Source organism: Anser cygnoides, chromosome 3 (assembly GCF_040182565.1).
Source record: "Anser cygnoides isolate HZ-2024a breed goose chromosome 3, Taihu_goose_T2T_genome, whole genome shotgun sequence".
In the NCBI taxonomy this organism is placed as follows: domain Eukaryota; kingdom Metazoa; phylum Chordata; class Aves; order Anseriformes; family Anatidae; genus Anser; species Anser cygnoides.
In genome coordinates this window covers 60,723,500-60,740,047 of record NC_089875.1, presented here as the reverse complement: position 1 = coordinate 60,740,047, position 16,548 = coordinate 60,723,500, and the positions used below count along the sequence as shown (strand labels likewise).

Here is a 16,548-nt window from a genome sequence, read left to right as displayed (position 1 = left end):
AAGGATTATCTGCAACCAATTATGACAAGTACATCAACATTATATTTAGCTGTTTGATCTAGTGGATTAAAGTATATTCATTGTAGGTAGAGAAAACTGCATAGAAATACAGCGCATGAAAAATACCTTTACTCTTCCCAGATCTATGAATTATATAGGATTCACTGTAACTGGCTGGGGGAAAGAAAGAAAGATTCTCCCCTATCCCCATGTGATCGTTTACTCACTTTATCTAATGTTAGGATGACTCAGTGTTCAGAACTAGCAAAGTAGGTAACGAAAGGGGGATGAAAAATTCAAAAGTGGGTTTTAAAAGGAGAAACATAATTATTATGGATATGAACAAGACTTCTGTAGGGTGGCAAGATTATATTGCATTGATCTATGAGCGTTGTGTGGTGTTCAGCACTGGAGACAGGATACACGGCCCTCACATGTCATAGAACTTGGTCAGAACAGTATTTGTGGGAAACGGGGTTCAGTTTTTGATCTCTGATACCTAACCTATATCTGAGAGGATATACAGTTGATCACTACAGGAAACAAAAAAAAAGTTTCTACATTTGGTTTAGTGGATATGCTGCATAAAACAACTTTTTGAAGCTGACAAATGACAGTATGAAAATCACCACTTGCATTTGGCATGCCGACATTTCTCTTGGATCTATGAACACTATCCAAGTGAATAAAATCCAGTACGAGGATTTGTATGTACATGTTGACAATAGGAAACCTATGAATGTAGAACAGGCCAAATGCAATCTATTGCCTAGAGGACTGCTGGTTTCTTGTTATTAAAAAACTGAGCAATGTATGCATCAATGCAGCTGGTTTTACGTCTTCACATGCAAAGTAAGTGTGACATGAAGTACGCCAAAACATTTTAGAGAAAAAAGAAAACACAAAAGATTTAAATTGGGTCTCCTTGAATTGCAGTAGACAGAATATTACATATCATGTTGGTGAATTGTGCCAGATCTTTAGAGTCAGCCATTAATAACTCTCCATATTAAAAATAAATAATAACAACAACAAAATCTGGGACTAACAACAGTTCTAGTCTATTGACATGATGTTAAGCATGCATCGCAACTACATGAGGGTGGTTTAGTTTCTGATGATCTCATTTCCCGAGAACTAGCTATGGGTAAAGGAATCAACAAACCACAGTGATTATGTACCAGGTTTTCTAGCACCACCCAGAGATCTGAAGTGGTGCTCCAGGCCTGCTAAATCGAGAAAGGTGAATGATGATTCAAAAAAATAACCTAGGGACAGAATGCAAGACAATGATTTTCCACAGTAAAGAAAATAAAAATCAAGTTACACAGAGTTAAGCAAAAAAAAAAAAAAAAGTAACCTTTTATGAAAAACAACTGTTTATTGAGCTTATATATGGCAAATTAGATTTCAGACTATTCTTTTCTCAGCATTTTCCCCCTCCTTAATGAAATACTGCATGCATTTAAATGTACTCGTTAGAGTAGGAAGAGAAGAGTTCTTTTCTTTTTAAGTACCACTTTCTGGTGAAAGAAATATAGGATGTTCTCTTTTTTGGGCTAGTCATATTTAATAGGGCACATATAAATTAATGACTGGCAGATTCAGTTACAGAACATAATTGAAGAATAAAGCATACAGCAAAAATTCACTTAATTTGCCCACCTAAGCTTTTCTAGGGAAAAGGGGGGCTTTTTCCAGTCTCCCTGAATATCTGTACAAGGCACAGATAGCTTATCACAAATAAATTTTCTTCCTTAGCCTGTTTTAATATCAGTATTTGGTCGTTTCCACCAGAACTATTTTTTGAGCCATGATATTTAACATTGGCACACAGTAGCTCATATCACAAAATTGACACAGCACAAGCACACCAACACAGACACACACAAACAACAGCAAAGCAGCAGAAGCGAGAAGCTGTAGCAAAGTAGAATTATAGAATTAGTCAAATCCTGAAACAAGTTTTAAGTTTTGTTCTGATTTCTCCTTGTTATGTTTTTGCTACACAAGAATGTCAGAAACATGCCATTGCTAGCAATAATAAGATCAAGAGCGGAGAATTTAAACTAGCATACACTGAATCATCCGTCTTTTTAAAAGAAGCAAAGTAAATTCCTTTTAACTGGCAGGGCAGGGAAACTGGCTAACAAACCAGGCCTCCCTCTTTACCTGTGTTATTAATGCGGCTATGTAGCGCTCCTCCCCAGGACCACCTGTTTTGCTTTTGTTTTGGCTTCTGGCTTCTTTCAATTGTGCGACGTACAACGGCTTCATGTCGTTCCTTAAGTACAACAGGATAATACATTTGGATACCACTGGGTTTAAAATTCATCCTCTCAAACTCTGCTACCCTCCCCATGGTCAAAACTTAGCAGGCATCTTGGAGTTGTGTTCAAGCTTACGCGCTGCCTGGTAAGACACACGCTCAGATGGACCAACCTAATTCTAGAACAGGATTAAGCAGTAATTAAGCCATAAATAAATTGAACTATTAACTGTAATTTTGAAAAGGTAAGGTGTGTTGCCAACATAAGCAGAGTTGCCGAGAAAAAATAGTGGCCCTATTATGGCAACTACTGCACAAATATGCACCAGGGTTACTTCCCACCTTAAATCTCTCACGTACTAAATACTAAGCCAGTGAGAGAGAGAGAAGGAACAAAAAATACAAGGATGAGCTGACTTACCTAAGATCACACTGCAAGCAGCTCCCAGCTTAACTGGGACAAATCACCCACTACCCTATGTCATATACACACTCACTGTCTTGAAGGATTTGTTAGAAGGTAACTAAGACATAGTTACCCTTATACCGCATGGCTACAAATTAGCCCACAACCATACAGGAACCACACAATTTGTATTTTTCTGTGCAAGTTTGAGTAGTGCCACACACTATAACCCAGATACGCTCAACTTTGCTGCAACAGATTCACAAAGGACACTTGAAAAAGTGGTATCTGTGCCTGTAAGGCTTAATAAAAATTCTCTTCTGAGTTCTCTCTCATACTGACCATGGCTTACATTACATTCTTGCTGTTAAGTTTAGAAGAAAAAGTTTGATGGTATCATATAGTACAATGAAAGCATGCTGAGAAGTGTTTTCATGACATTCCTTTTTACCTTATCTTCTTCTAATCTCTGCCTTCGCTTTTCTTCTACGGCAGCTCGCCTTCTCTCTTCCTTTAATCTCTGCTCTTCAAGCTTCTTTTTGCGCTCCTCTAGGTGTTTTTCATAATGTTGCCGAGCTCTCTCTTCTCTTTCTAACCAGATGGATTCTCTTGCAGCTATGAGAAAAATCAGAAATAAAAATATTAACATGCTATATGTGATGAAACCTTTAATAAAATCAGAATAACTTTTGAAAAAAAAGTTTTGAAATCCTGTTCTTAAGACATACATAATTTCCTAATCTCTCCATGTGTTAAAACTTCATGTACCCTGGTCACACATTCATTTAATTCAATTTCAATTTAATTACTGTGAACTACCACCAGAAATGGTCAAATTATTTGACCATGCAGTTTCTATGTGCAAGAAAGAATGTCTTAAAAGACATAAATACATAAGTCAGATATAATGTGAACACACTTCCGTTGTACAAACCATGCCAATTCTCTGTAATCTTTCACTGTAAAAAGAAAGATAAAACTCTATCACCACTAAATACCTTTAATGATCAATGCAGATCTCTTTTGATAGAAGTGGTTGGGGGTGATAATTGTAGTACCTGGACTGTTACCCGCAACAGCAGCTAACCAGAAGGAAACGTTAACAACCAAAGAAACTGGAATAAAAGTGAGCTTTAAAATCTGTTACATACCTCCACTGCTGCAGAGCTCTGAACAACATTTCAGAAGCACAAATCAAGACAAATCAAGAAGCACTATACAAGAGGAATTTTACTCCCCATCAGGGTCTGAATTTTTGTGAAGGTATGAATTCTCATGGAACACATGCTCAAACTGTAGCGCACATTAAAGCAGCTACGTATGATACACTGGACCTCTCTCTCCCCATTACTGCCCTGAAAGTTTTAGGTCCCACAAATTACTGTTCTAAAAAACTCTTACATGCGTTTTTTTTAAAAAAACAGCATACTTCTTGATCTTCATGAACTGACAGATGGGAGTACAGGAATAAATGCATGTGAAGAAATACATTTTTCACAAGAAAAAAAAAAACACCAAGAACCACAAGAGAAAATCATGCAAAGGAATTCATTGATAATGCAGCAGAAGCAGGAAATCAGGAAAGCAGTTTCAAAAAACCTTTCAATTACCAAGGTAAGGATTTGGTTTTTTTCCTTAGACTGAGGCAGTATTTTTTAAATTCAGTCTTGAAAAAGGAGCCTATTTTTACAGTCCTATACTCTAGGACAGCAACTCTAGCCTTTAGTTAGCAGAGCTTTGTGTTGTTTAACAGCACACCAAAACCAAATAAAACAAATAAACAAATTGATTCTAGGTGTTCAGAACTAGATTCTAGGTGTTCAGAACACCCTACTGAAAACACACACCTTTTAAAATGTTATTTACTTTTAATTTTTCTTAGGCTTCATGACCATTTTAACTGAACTGTTGGCTGCCCCCAAAGGGAACAGCATTCGCCCTCCCCTAGGCTGACAGTGTTGCTCACGGGACTGAGATCAGACGGATCACCGAAACAACCTGGTTAAAGCCAGGTTTCTTCCAAGTCTTTTTCATTCCGCCAGTGTTAATTGTGGCTGATCCAGGTGAAGAGCTGTCGGCCAGGGCAGACATACTGTCGAAGGGGTTTACTGGGTTCTGCTGTCACAGGACGCCTCAGGCGAGCAGAGGGGCTGCAGGGCAGCACAGACCACCCGAGCTCCCCTCGCCTCAGCCACAGCTCTGGCAGGTTGCCGAATTTAACAGCAGGCCAGTGCAGTAAGTGCAGAGGCAAAGTTCATCAGTGCTGACACCAGGCTAATGCAAACCGACCTAAAAGGCAAGTTATGAAATATGGCTTCTGTCAGCATATGCTGAGACCACGAACATATGCAGATGTCGTCAAAGTCTACGTAGCTGCAGCGTGTTGGCTTCTACCCAGTAGTCACAGAAGTCCAATGAGCACATCAAGACAACACAATCCTGTGGGCCAAAAGACTTCCACAGCTTCTGAGATCATCTGAATCTTCCGTGCCTGGAATCTGCTTACAATGGCAACGCAGCTGGGAAAGGCTCACTGGTTATCTACAGAAAATAAAGCCCTTCCTGAAGGATATGACAAATTAAGGAAAGCAAAGATAAACTTCTTAACTGATGCCACTGGAATACTGATTTGCCCGATAAACACGTGGAGATTATTTGCTCCACCTGTTGTCACTAATGTCAGACCTTCCTGGGATACTATTTATGATTGCTTCTGTAGGCTTCAGCCTGTCATGTTGTTTAGGAAAATTAATGAAATTAGCATATTTGAACTTTCAAGAAGTAATTCAGGAAGAGAAAGGCTTAAAATATTTTTATGTCTTAGTATGTAGAAGAGTTAACTTTCACACACTCTCACTGCTGGGAAGACAATCAGAATACCAAACCTCTGGATGGTAACACTCATCCTTGACTCTCTGCCTCTCTTAGCAGAAGAGGTAATAAGCTCATGCTTTTTGATAATGAAAACCTGCTCAATAACAGAACCATAAATTACTGATGGATTACCAAAACAAATGGAAATGTTAGGCTGGAATAAATTATAACAGAAAAAAAAATAAACATTTCAAACAAACCTCCAAGATACAGGCAAAAGTTAGCAGACAATATATACATCCATCTGTTAACATGAGGAAGCTGCAAATTTTATGCTCAGACAAAGTGTTTAACTGGTACATACAACCACGATTTATGATACAAACACACCTGTTTTCTGATAGAGAGTATAACATCTATTTTCATTAATTTACCTTTTTCACAGATACAGAAACAGAGTCTTGTTTTTATTCTTTTGAGGTATTAATTCCTAAATTTCTCTTATTAGGGCCAGAACAACACATCTCCCTTGTTTTCACTGCTTCTTGGATGCACTGCTGTTATTCTTGCATAAACTTAAGGCTCTGTTGTTGCCATCTACAAGGCAGGTATATACAGTGACAAATTAATATCCTGAGGTGTATGATGATTTCTTCAGGAAAAAATGAAGGAAAACTGAGTTTAAAATATATTTTTTTAATTTCATTCTCATGAACCTATATATGGATTTGCAGAAACTTTTGTCCTGCTACTCAAGACAGAAATTAAAAAAAAAAAAAAAAGTAAATGTAAGGTAAAGTATTGAAGTTTACTCAAGGGCTAAAAAAAGCCTGTTATAGGGTAAAAAAAATGTTAAGCCCTGTTCTGAATGCATAGGTGTGCTTCTATGTTTCATGGATAGGGACACATATATATCTTGCTGGCAGACAGAAGCAGCAGATGAGCCTACAGGAACCAGAAGATATCTCCAAAAGGTCCAATCAACTTGGAAGAGCAGCTGATTTCCAGGACGTGGAAGGGGGAAAATACCCACTTTTGTGGTGGCTCTTAAAGAAGCTGTGCTAAGAGCTATACTAAGCGCTGACCCAATCCTGGACTCCAGCAAGGGACACAGTCCAAAGAAAAGGCTTCTTCTTGGGACTGAGCCTTATATCAACACACACTGACAACATGCAAGAATCATTTAAAGGAAGCTCAGTCGTCATTCAAATAGTGTCTGTGTGCTGAAAGCTTAAATAGCAGAGGAACATTAGTTAGTTAAAGCTGGAAAATACACAAGAAAATTCACATCTTTGTTTTCTCTCTTTACTTAGTACAATCTATAGCTTGGAATGCAGTCGTGCGATACAAGGACACGAAATTAGAGCATAAAAACAGGATTTAGAAATTGAGCCCTAGACATGTGGTTAATACCTTCTGCTTGTTTGCAAACTAGTACTGCTGGATTAGACTACAAAGGAACATAATGAGACTATGCTTCTGGCACCTCATTCTGAAGTAGCAAAATAACTGAGCAAAAGAAAAACAAAATTAATCCTGAAAGAAATATTTCAATAGTAAAAGACATGCAAGACTTGAAACCAGTCAACTTTACACTGTAATTAACTAATTTAATGCAGGAGATGCTCGGTTAACTACAAACCACGCACATTTCTTTTGTGTAACACATTCTGTAGCGTCTTTCCCTGATCCAGTTTCATGCATGCAGTGTGCCATGCTTTGCAGGGCTTTAGACTGCGAGAGGAAGAGGAGCATGCATGAGGCGTCAAAGCCTCCCTTTTCTACTTATCCACGTGGAACAACTAGACATCCTCTCAGCTCCCCTTGTGCCGGCCCTTCTGCTGTCTCTCACTTCAGCCCTTTTTCTTCTGGTTACTGCCTATAATAAGGGCAGATCAGTCTAGCACTGCCCCTTCTCAGCCTGCCTTTTGCACTCACCTTGGACAGACAGCTGACCTGACTAGAGAGCTCAGAGTCTTTGCCAAGCTTTCCAGCCTTCTTTCCCGACTTCACAACACTCACCTCGGCAGTAGCTTTCTCCTCTGACCACTGCTTCACCTTTCCTGGCTGCCAGCTCCGCACTGCCTGAGACTGTGATCCCCTCCTTGCTGCCTTAGCAGAAAAATGGATCGGTGTTGCTTTAACCGTACCCAAAAACGGGAATGTTTCAGCAGTCCACAGAAATGGTTGACTGAATGAATTAAAAGGTGAACTTCAGAACTCTAATTACAGCTGAAGTTAATATCACATTCGCTAAGCCAACCTCTCCTTGGTAGCCACGCTCTGAGGGACATACAGCACAGAAAATTTTAAACTAATCTTCCTTAAAAATTGTTTTCTAGTCTTATAAACCCTTCTGGCACTCTCAGGACCTCTGAGGACATCCCAAAATGATTCGGATGCTAACTAATGCCACTGACTTCCAGTTTCTGTGGGAATTCTGATTGTGGAAATTTGGAGAAGGTTCTGTCCCTCACCGTCAGAGAACAGAATAAGCCAAGAGGAATTCACCGACAGAATAATTTTTACTAATGTGATATTGTGCCAATGATCATTTTCAATTGGGAGAAGAACACATAGCACAGCATGATCTTTTAAATATTATTTTAGTGCTTATACCTTGTTGGTATTAAGATTGCAATAGATCTAGACAACCTGAAACTCAGACACATTCTGAAACCTAAGATCAATACAACTTTTCCTTAAGTGAAAAGTTAAGTTGGACAGCATGATTACCGTCTTTTGTTCCCAGTGCCAGAAACTAAACCAGCCCCGTGTCCTTGTTAGGATTATAATTGTGATAAAAAGGGTCAGCGTCTAAGCAGGATTAGTGTAGACAAAATCTGCATAGATGTAAGACTTAAAACAGTTTGCTTAAGAATCAGGGACTAAGATATTGTACAACATTATTTCAGGCTGTCAGAATTAAAACCATTTTAAAATCCCGGTAACTTTTCTTGTAGAAAAATATTTTCATTTATTTCTTTTCCAGTTATTGAGAACCAGGTCTAGGCTAATAAATGTGCCCAAAGATCAACTGGCATGGAGTAACATCTCTGCTACTAAACCTTTACCTTCCAAAATGGTGACTGTACTCAAAAATACATTAGGAAAAGCCCATGGGCTTTCTCTGCCAATTCCCAAACCTTGTCTGGGAATCAGCTAGGAGAGTTGGCTGGAACCAAAATCCTGCCAGGAACCAACAGTTTAGTAGCAGGAACAGCTAAGTTTTAAAGCTGAGGAACGCTCTTCACCACCGTTCAGTTTGCCAGTAAGATGCAGCCAATGTGGCAATGTCAAGGGTGAGGCTCTCTGTCAAAAAAAATTAGCTTTTATTACATTTTTTTTGCTTTGACCAGGCTCTCTACTACGATTTTTTTTCACAAACAACCCAGCCTTGACAAGTGTCACACACAGCCGAGAGTAGCAAGCACAGCCTGACACTGACCTAAAGCCAGGATGAAACCATCGTGCTGGGCTGGAGCCAAGACGAACAGGACAGCTCCCCTCACCCTGCCCTCTAAGAATGGCCCCACTTGACAGGTCGTACCCTTACCGACCACAGCCCCTCCTGACATTCCCGTCTCACACAACCCAAGAGGGTTGGTCTCACACAGAGATGCAATATTTGTATGTTAAAGGATGGGTGTTAACTTCATGCACAAACACTGTGGGAAGGAGTGCTAGCAGAAACAGCGCAGAATGAAAATATGGCTTCTAAAGAGCATGGGATACACTGAAAGCATTATTTATATAATCACGTAAAGATTAACCTAACAGTCTTTTAAAGGTCTGTATTTGCATATCAACAAGTAATACAAACATTACCACATGGTCAGGGGAATAAAAAAATTAAAGTAATTGCTTAGCAGCCATGCTTCATTTCTGCCCACATGAAAAGGCAAACCTGAGAGAAAAAAAGCTGAAAAAAATGATACAGCTTATTAGTCATAGGAAACATGAGTCACATATAGAAAAAGCCAAGGCATTCACCTTTTGAAAGTTTGGGGATGGCTTTTCAAAAGCAGTGCATACCCTACAGTGAAGTAATTATATATATAAAATTAGATATATATATATATATGTTGCACATACATAGACAACAAAGATGACAGCACTCATCTTTTCTACTCTCTTAACTCTAACTGAAAAGAAAATAGGTACTCAGACCCCCAAGTGTGATAAGTGAAATAACACAGCTAAAATACCACTGCTAGATGCAAGCAAATCCTCAAGAGTGCAGAGCACATTGACCCATCACACCACGGTGAAAGCAACATCAACAACTGTACAGCAGAACTTGAAAAAAAAAATTAAAGGTAGAGAGTATGCAAGAGTGGAAATAAGTCTCATATCAACCCCCCCATAATATCAGAATATTGCCCAGTAAACAAACACCAAACCAATTAAACTAGTACTCCATATGATATAAGCAGGAGGAGTGAACAAGTTAATTTTCAAGAGAAGATAAATGATATGATTTCCTGCTGCTCAAGCTGCTGAAACAGATGTCTTACAGATCACTACCATCACTTACAGAAGTGAACATATAAGTTATTTTTATTCCCTTCTTTGGGAAATAAAAATAATTTCTCTTGAGGTGACTCAACGTCTCAACTTTGGCTAAACTTGGCAGATACCCTGAATAAAAAAACAATGAATTAAGTTTAAATTCAACTTCTAATTCTACAGGAAAAAAAATCCCTTCTTTCATATGTTTTACTGTTGTATGGCAAATGTCCCAATATTAACAAAATCCAACTCTATTCTTTCAGCAAGACACACATCTATACAACTTTAGGAAACCCGATATTTAACGTAGTGTAGATTTTTCTTTGCAATGGTTCACATGACACGAGTGACTGATTATCTAGGCTCTGCATCGAAAAATGAAGCTTGCATGCCATTGTAAAGATCTCTGCTTTGCCATACTAGAACACAAATCTTATGAGACAGCTCCTAAATCATGTTTGCAGACAAGTATACAGATGAAAGTACAACACAACTTTCAATTTTCTTGCTAGTTCAGGAGAATTCTTCACACAAGGACACACAAGACACTCATACATCACGGGCATGTGCAGAACTCTCCCTTTTAGGGATGAAAGATTCCACATCAACTTATTTAAAAAAAAAACCTACAGTTTAGTGTTGCTTTTATGTCACACGAAATGAAATGTTTCTCAAGAGAAGTCACATCATTCCAGTAACAAATGTTCATTTGTCAGTAGCTAGGAAATCAGAGTTCAGGATAACTAAAGGAAAGCATCTCTCTCCACCCTACAGCAAAGCATTGTTACAACACAAGGAACAAACTTGAGGCAGGGAGGGTGGGGGTGGTGGTGGGTGGAATTCAAGACATGGAAGTATCACCTATGACAAATTCATTAAAATGGGCCAGTAACCTTCATTTGTTCTGGAACCTGAAGGGTCTAAGCCTATAAATACCATCAACCTCAACTCCAGGAGCAGGATTTTAGGACGTCCTGTCCGAAACATCTTGTCATATTACCCACTTGAGCAAGCCAGAAATAAAGATTTCCTCTTCCCTCCAAAAACAACCCTAGCAATGCATGCATGGCTAGTACTAAGTTAAAACATGTCACAGAGGAAGGACATTAATGTTATTAGGATAAACCAGGGCTCTCCAGGTTTGAAAAAGAAGCCTAATTCTGGCTGTTGTTACAACACAGTTCTACAAAATTACAGAAGCTAGAAAATGGGAATAAAGATATTCCGTTTCTCAAGAAATGCCACCTAGAATAGAACTATTTTATTTATTTATTTATTTAATCTGGACCGTGAGACTGATGGCATTTTAATACAAGACCTCAGAAGTATAGGGTGGGGAAGGGTCTAAACAGTGCTTGTGCTGTGCACCCCATGATAAAGTGATACTTTTGGATGTCCAACTACACAGTGTTTGCAACCTCTTCAAGGACACTGCTAATTAACATCTTTGTGTGTGACATGGACAGTGGGATTGAGTGCACCCTCAACAAATCGGCCAATGACACCAAGCTGTGTGGTGCAGTCGACCCACTGGAGGGAAGCGATGCCATCCAGAGGGACCTAGGCAGGCCTAAGAGGTGGGCCCGTGCGAACCTCATGAGGTTCAACAAGGCGAAGTGCAAGGTCCTGCACCTGGGCTGGGGCAATCCCAAGCACAAATACAGGCTGGGAGAAGAATGGATTGAGAGCGGCCCTGAGGAGAAAGACCTGAGGGTGTTGGTTGATGAGAAGCTCAACATGAGCCAGCAATGTGTGCTTGCAGCCCAGAAAGCCAACCGTATCCTGGGCTGCATCAAAAGAAGTGCAGCCAGCAGGGCGAAGGACGTGATTGTGGCCCTCTGCTCTGGTCTCACGAGGCCCCACGTGGAGCACTGCATTCAGCTCTGGGGCCCCCAGCACAAGAAGGACATGGAAGGATTAGAGTGAGTTCAGAAGAGGGCCATGCGGATTATCTGAGGGCTGGAGCACCTCTGCTGTGAAGACAGGCTGAGGGAGTTGGGGTTGTTCAGCCTGGAAAAGAGAAGATTCCAGAGAGACCTTACAGAGACCTTCTAGTACCTAAAGGGGGTCTACAGGAAAGCTGGGGAAGGACTCTGTCAGGGGGTGTAGTGATAAGACAAGAAGTAATGGCTTTAAACTAAAAGAGGGGAGATTTAGATCAGATATTAGGAAGATAAATAACCGCTCTGAGGGTGATGAGTCAAAGTAACAGGCTGCCCAGAGAAGCTGTGGATGCCCCATCCCTGGAGGTGTTCAAGGCCAGGCTGGATGGGGCTTTGGGCAACCTGGACTGGTGGGAGGTGTCCCTGCCCACGGCAGGGGGTTGGAACTGGATGGGCTTTGAGGTCCCTTCCAACCCAAACCATTCTATGATTATATGGTTCTAACTGGAAAAAAAGAATCACATCAGCACACGAATGAAAAAGAATGACATCTGAAGAGTATTGTATATGGAGTGAGGAGTTCTTTCTATGCTCATATTTTAGGACAGAAAAGCTCAGCCATTTCAAGGTTGTTGTATATGCCTTCAAAAATGATTCAAGCCACAATCCAGTAGGTAGAGGAAGGTGGGTATTGATAGTTGTTCCCATACTGGAAAGTCCAGCATGTAAAAATAAATAAATAAATAAAAGTTACAACATGACTACCTTACAGGGTATCATCATTACCTACATCATTTGGGCTGACTCAGTATGGTTACTCACATACACGTTATTTGAGAACTGTTCTCCTTCCCCTCTGATGCAAATCAATTTGAAGTGACTGGGAAAAATATATTTTGTTTGAATTTCCCACTGACCGTAACATCAAATATTACTTGATTCGCAACATGGAAATGTTCTCTGTATTGCCACATTTTGCTGCTGTGTAGCAGAGGGGCAGCAGCCTCTCTTCCTTTTATCATTTTACAAGATTTATACTTTCATTGCACCAGAGAGTGGGGGTGGGCGTGCTCTCAGTTCTACTGAGCAACTGCTTGCTTAATCCTCAGTTACGCTGCTGACAAGCTGACTAATCCCAGTATCTGAAGTTCCCAGCAAGCTCTCTCCAGATGTATTAACCAGCCATAACGAAACAGGATCTAACACATATACAAACCAAGCAAAAGATAAGAGGTCTGGGGAAAGGGCTCAGCACCTAGATATTTCTGATACCATTGCCAAAAAGAAATCTAAGTAACTCCAGTAAGCAGCTCTTCTGAGAGTCTGATCCCTGCAGACATTATTACACATTAAAGAGAAACTGGTTGTTTTGACGTATGGCCAGTTCCTCTGGAGCATTAAATAACCCTTCTTTTCCCTTGCAGCTTTCCTGAAGCTGCTTCCAGCTCACACTAGATGTATTGCAAGGGAAAGACTGCAAGGAGCAGGCAAGACCCTGTTGCTAAGTGAACTCATGAGCATTGTTACTTATAGGGATGACTAAGAATGTAAGCAACAGTTCTGTGTATTTTTGCCTGCAACGCCACGAAGTCAGTGCATTAAGCAGTGTGACTAATTTCTGTCCCTTGGATATATTTCTCATCCTCTCCCATCGGCTGGGATACAAGTATGTTACTGCTTCAGACAGTATAGGAAATTATATGGCAGAATAGTCTGAGTTGGTCATTAGTGCATGATAGAAAGGTAGTAACAATGAAAAGCACTTTGCACCTTGCATGAATGCTGAGATAAAGGAGCAAATTCCCCCACTAGCCTCAGAGAAAGATGACTTCAGCCGAGGGAAAATTTTTCCTTATTGGAGAGTACTTCACTGTGTCAAAGGAGCACTAAAGTTGACAACACAATTCATTTTAAAGAGCATGCTTTCCAGTATCTGGTGCCCAGGCTCCTTCGGACTTCTAGTGACTCGCAGTCATCATCCAGAAGGTCAGTAGCTTGTGCAAGGTGAGAGATACTTACACTGGCCAGTTCTGCAATTGCATTAGTAAAGTTTGCAACCCAGCAACAACAGGGTCCTGCTTGGAGCTAAGGCCTTGGCTCATCTTCTGCAGCTCCTGCTGTTCACATGCAGAAGTACACACTTCCTGGTTAAATTCTGTGCGTTTTCCTGGTTGTATCAGGGATGCCAATGAGGAAAATCAGGTGTTTAACAGCTACTGAATATCTAGCTCTTGGGCTGACTATGGCTGAAGCCTTCTTTGGATATCTTTAAATCTCAAACATAATGAGAAATGAAGGTGTGCCATGATACTTAAAATATTTTGAGGAGGGGAGAAGCACCACTCTATTAACTTGCGGGGAAAACAAACAAACAAACAAAAACAAAATCTGCACATAAATGTCTGTGAATGCATTTTTGAAACGCTGCATGTAAACTGTAATAAGAAAAGATGAATAAATGTCATTTCCCTGCTCAATCTAGACTTGCACATGCAAAGTGTGGTACAGAGTCTGACAGCTTGTAAACTTAAATTTGTTTTCTTCAATCATAGAATGGTTTGGTTGGAAGGGATCTTAAAGATTATCTAGTTCCAACCCCCTGCCATGGGCAGGGACACCTCCCACCAGACCAGGTTGCCCAGGGCCTCATCCAGCCTGGCCTTGAACACCTCCAGGGATGGGGCATCCACAGCTTCTCTGGGCAACCTGGGCCAGGGCCTCACCACCCTCTGAGTGAAGAATTTCCTCCTTATACCTAATCTAAACCTACCCTCTTCTAGTTTAAAGCCATTACTCCTTGTCCTACCGCTACACTCCCTGACAAAGAGTTCCTCTCATATTCATTAAGATTCAGATTAAGTAACAGGTATATGAAAGGTATAGCAACAATGAATCCCGAGATGTGCATGAATTACAAGATCTACTTTAAAGATGTAACAGTCTCTCTGGAATGATACTGCCCATCTAGCATGATCAATTTTCTGAATGCTACTAAATGCAAACTGGCAAAAACATGGAATGCAAGTGATAGTTAATAAGAAAAGCAACAGCTAAACAATACAATAGGCCTTACCTAGCTGTTTTTCTCGTTCTTCTCTCCTTTCTCTAGCAAGCCGTTGCCTGTCATCGACCTTTAGTATTGGCGAGTAGTCTGCAAATGGAAGGAGAGGAATATTAATCATACAGTATGAAATCCAATAGCAACATAAACAAGTTTTTAGGGGAATGAATATTAAGCACCTCTAAACATTCTACTTTCAAAATAGATCACTTTTCCAGAAATCCCTCTTATGTAAAAAATATAGAACAATTAAACAACTACGAATGTGCTCTAATTATGAAGATGTAAAATACTCCCCCAAAATGGACTAAGTTGTAACCCTGAATATTCCAAGCAAGACTACTGCCTGTGAAAACTCATGATGAAAATGTTTTATTCTTTTTTTCCTAGCTTAAAACAACTTGACGGCTTGAAAGCACTCTGACTAAATATTGCTCATTATTCCATAACCTCCTTCCAAAATGCGTTCACAGGAAATTCTCCAATTGTAATGCAGCACCCTCTTCCCACCAGTATTGACTCAAAAAACAAATCAGTCCTATTTGAGAAGGCTGAAGAAGCTCAGTACGCATGCAAAATAGGTCGGCTCAAAACACTGTAGCAGTTCTGGTTGAAGTTCTGAAGAGTGAGAACTAAGACAGCAGGATGCTGATCTCCTACAGATGTTGTTTGTGCATGCATGCGTTAACAGCTCTGGCAGACACGTTAAAACGGTGCAGCATGTACATGAAATGGTGTACTACCAGTAAAGAAAGAGAATTTCCTCAACTATTTTTTAAAGTTGTGAGTTAGCCACACAATTTCTTTAAAATTATCTGCCACTGGCTGCTTGGATCACAGCAGTAAGACCAAGGGTAATATGAAAAATCTATGTCAGAGCCATTCTTGACTACAAAATTCAAGTTTGGTTGGAAAGTATCATGTGCTCGGTGCCACAAAATAAGCTATCTGGAAAACAACAAAATGCTAAACAGCTAACATCCTACTTCCAGTCTCAGCAGTGGAGCCAAAGACCCAACAGGAACAAAATCTGAGCTCCTTATTCATCTCAGCATGCTGCCAAAACTAATTTCCTACTCATCCTTAGCTTCTTCTGTTGAACTTGGAAAGCTGTTGATTTTATGCTTTTTCACTAGCACTGAAAAAGTCCGCTTTGAACAAAAACAAGCGAAGAAACAAACAAACAAAAAGTCACAGAAAATGGAAAAGCTTTCTGTGTATAACGAAGCAGTATGATTTACTTTAATATTGATGTGAATTCTATTTTTTAATATTTTATGTTGAAGTAAAGAACTATTTGGAACTTCCTGTCACCATGGAAGTGCACATAAAAACAGAGATATCTGTAACTGAGATGCTTTTCATTATTCAGTAGGAATACATAAATAAGCAGTCTGCACAAACACGTAAAGTCAGCCTCTTTGTGTGTGTACACTGCATACCTATGAAAAAATTTACTAGCAAAACAATGTCATAAAAATGAGGTTTAAAAATATGTATTTGCAGAAATAAATCCCTGAAGTAGGGATGACTTTTTCACAGCTATTTGAATTAGATAAAAGTCAGCAGTGTGTATTTCATACTCCAGCAGAAGTTCCTGCAT

The 16,548-nt window shown here is 39.9% G+C and overlaps 1 protein-coding gene across 8 annotated transcripts in view; it reads right to left on the bottom strand.

Annotated features, from left to right (window-relative positions):
* MAP7 (microtubule associated protein 7) overlaps positions 1 to 16,548 on the bottom strand; it is a 112,651-nt gene that overhangs the window by 34,550 nt on the left and 61,553 nt on the right. For 6 of the 8 annotated variants that reach the window (XM_048075727.2, XM_048075721.2, XM_048075722.2 and 3 more), the window contains 4 exons: positions 14,958 to 15,035; positions 3,127 to 3,290; positions 2,173 to 2,284; positions 1,182 to 1,268 (listed from right to left, as the gene is read on the bottom strand). In XM_048075727.2, the coding sequence (XP_047931684.2) occupies positions 1,182 to 1,268; positions 2,173 to 2,284; positions 3,127 to 3,290; positions 14,958 to 15,035 (441 nt within the window). The remainder of the gene's footprint in view (positions 1 to 1,181; positions 1,269 to 2,172; positions 2,285 to 3,126; positions 3,291 to 14,957; positions 15,036 to 16,548) is intronic. The other 2 variants (XM_048075725.2, XM_048075726.2) reach the window with 1 other exon arrangement.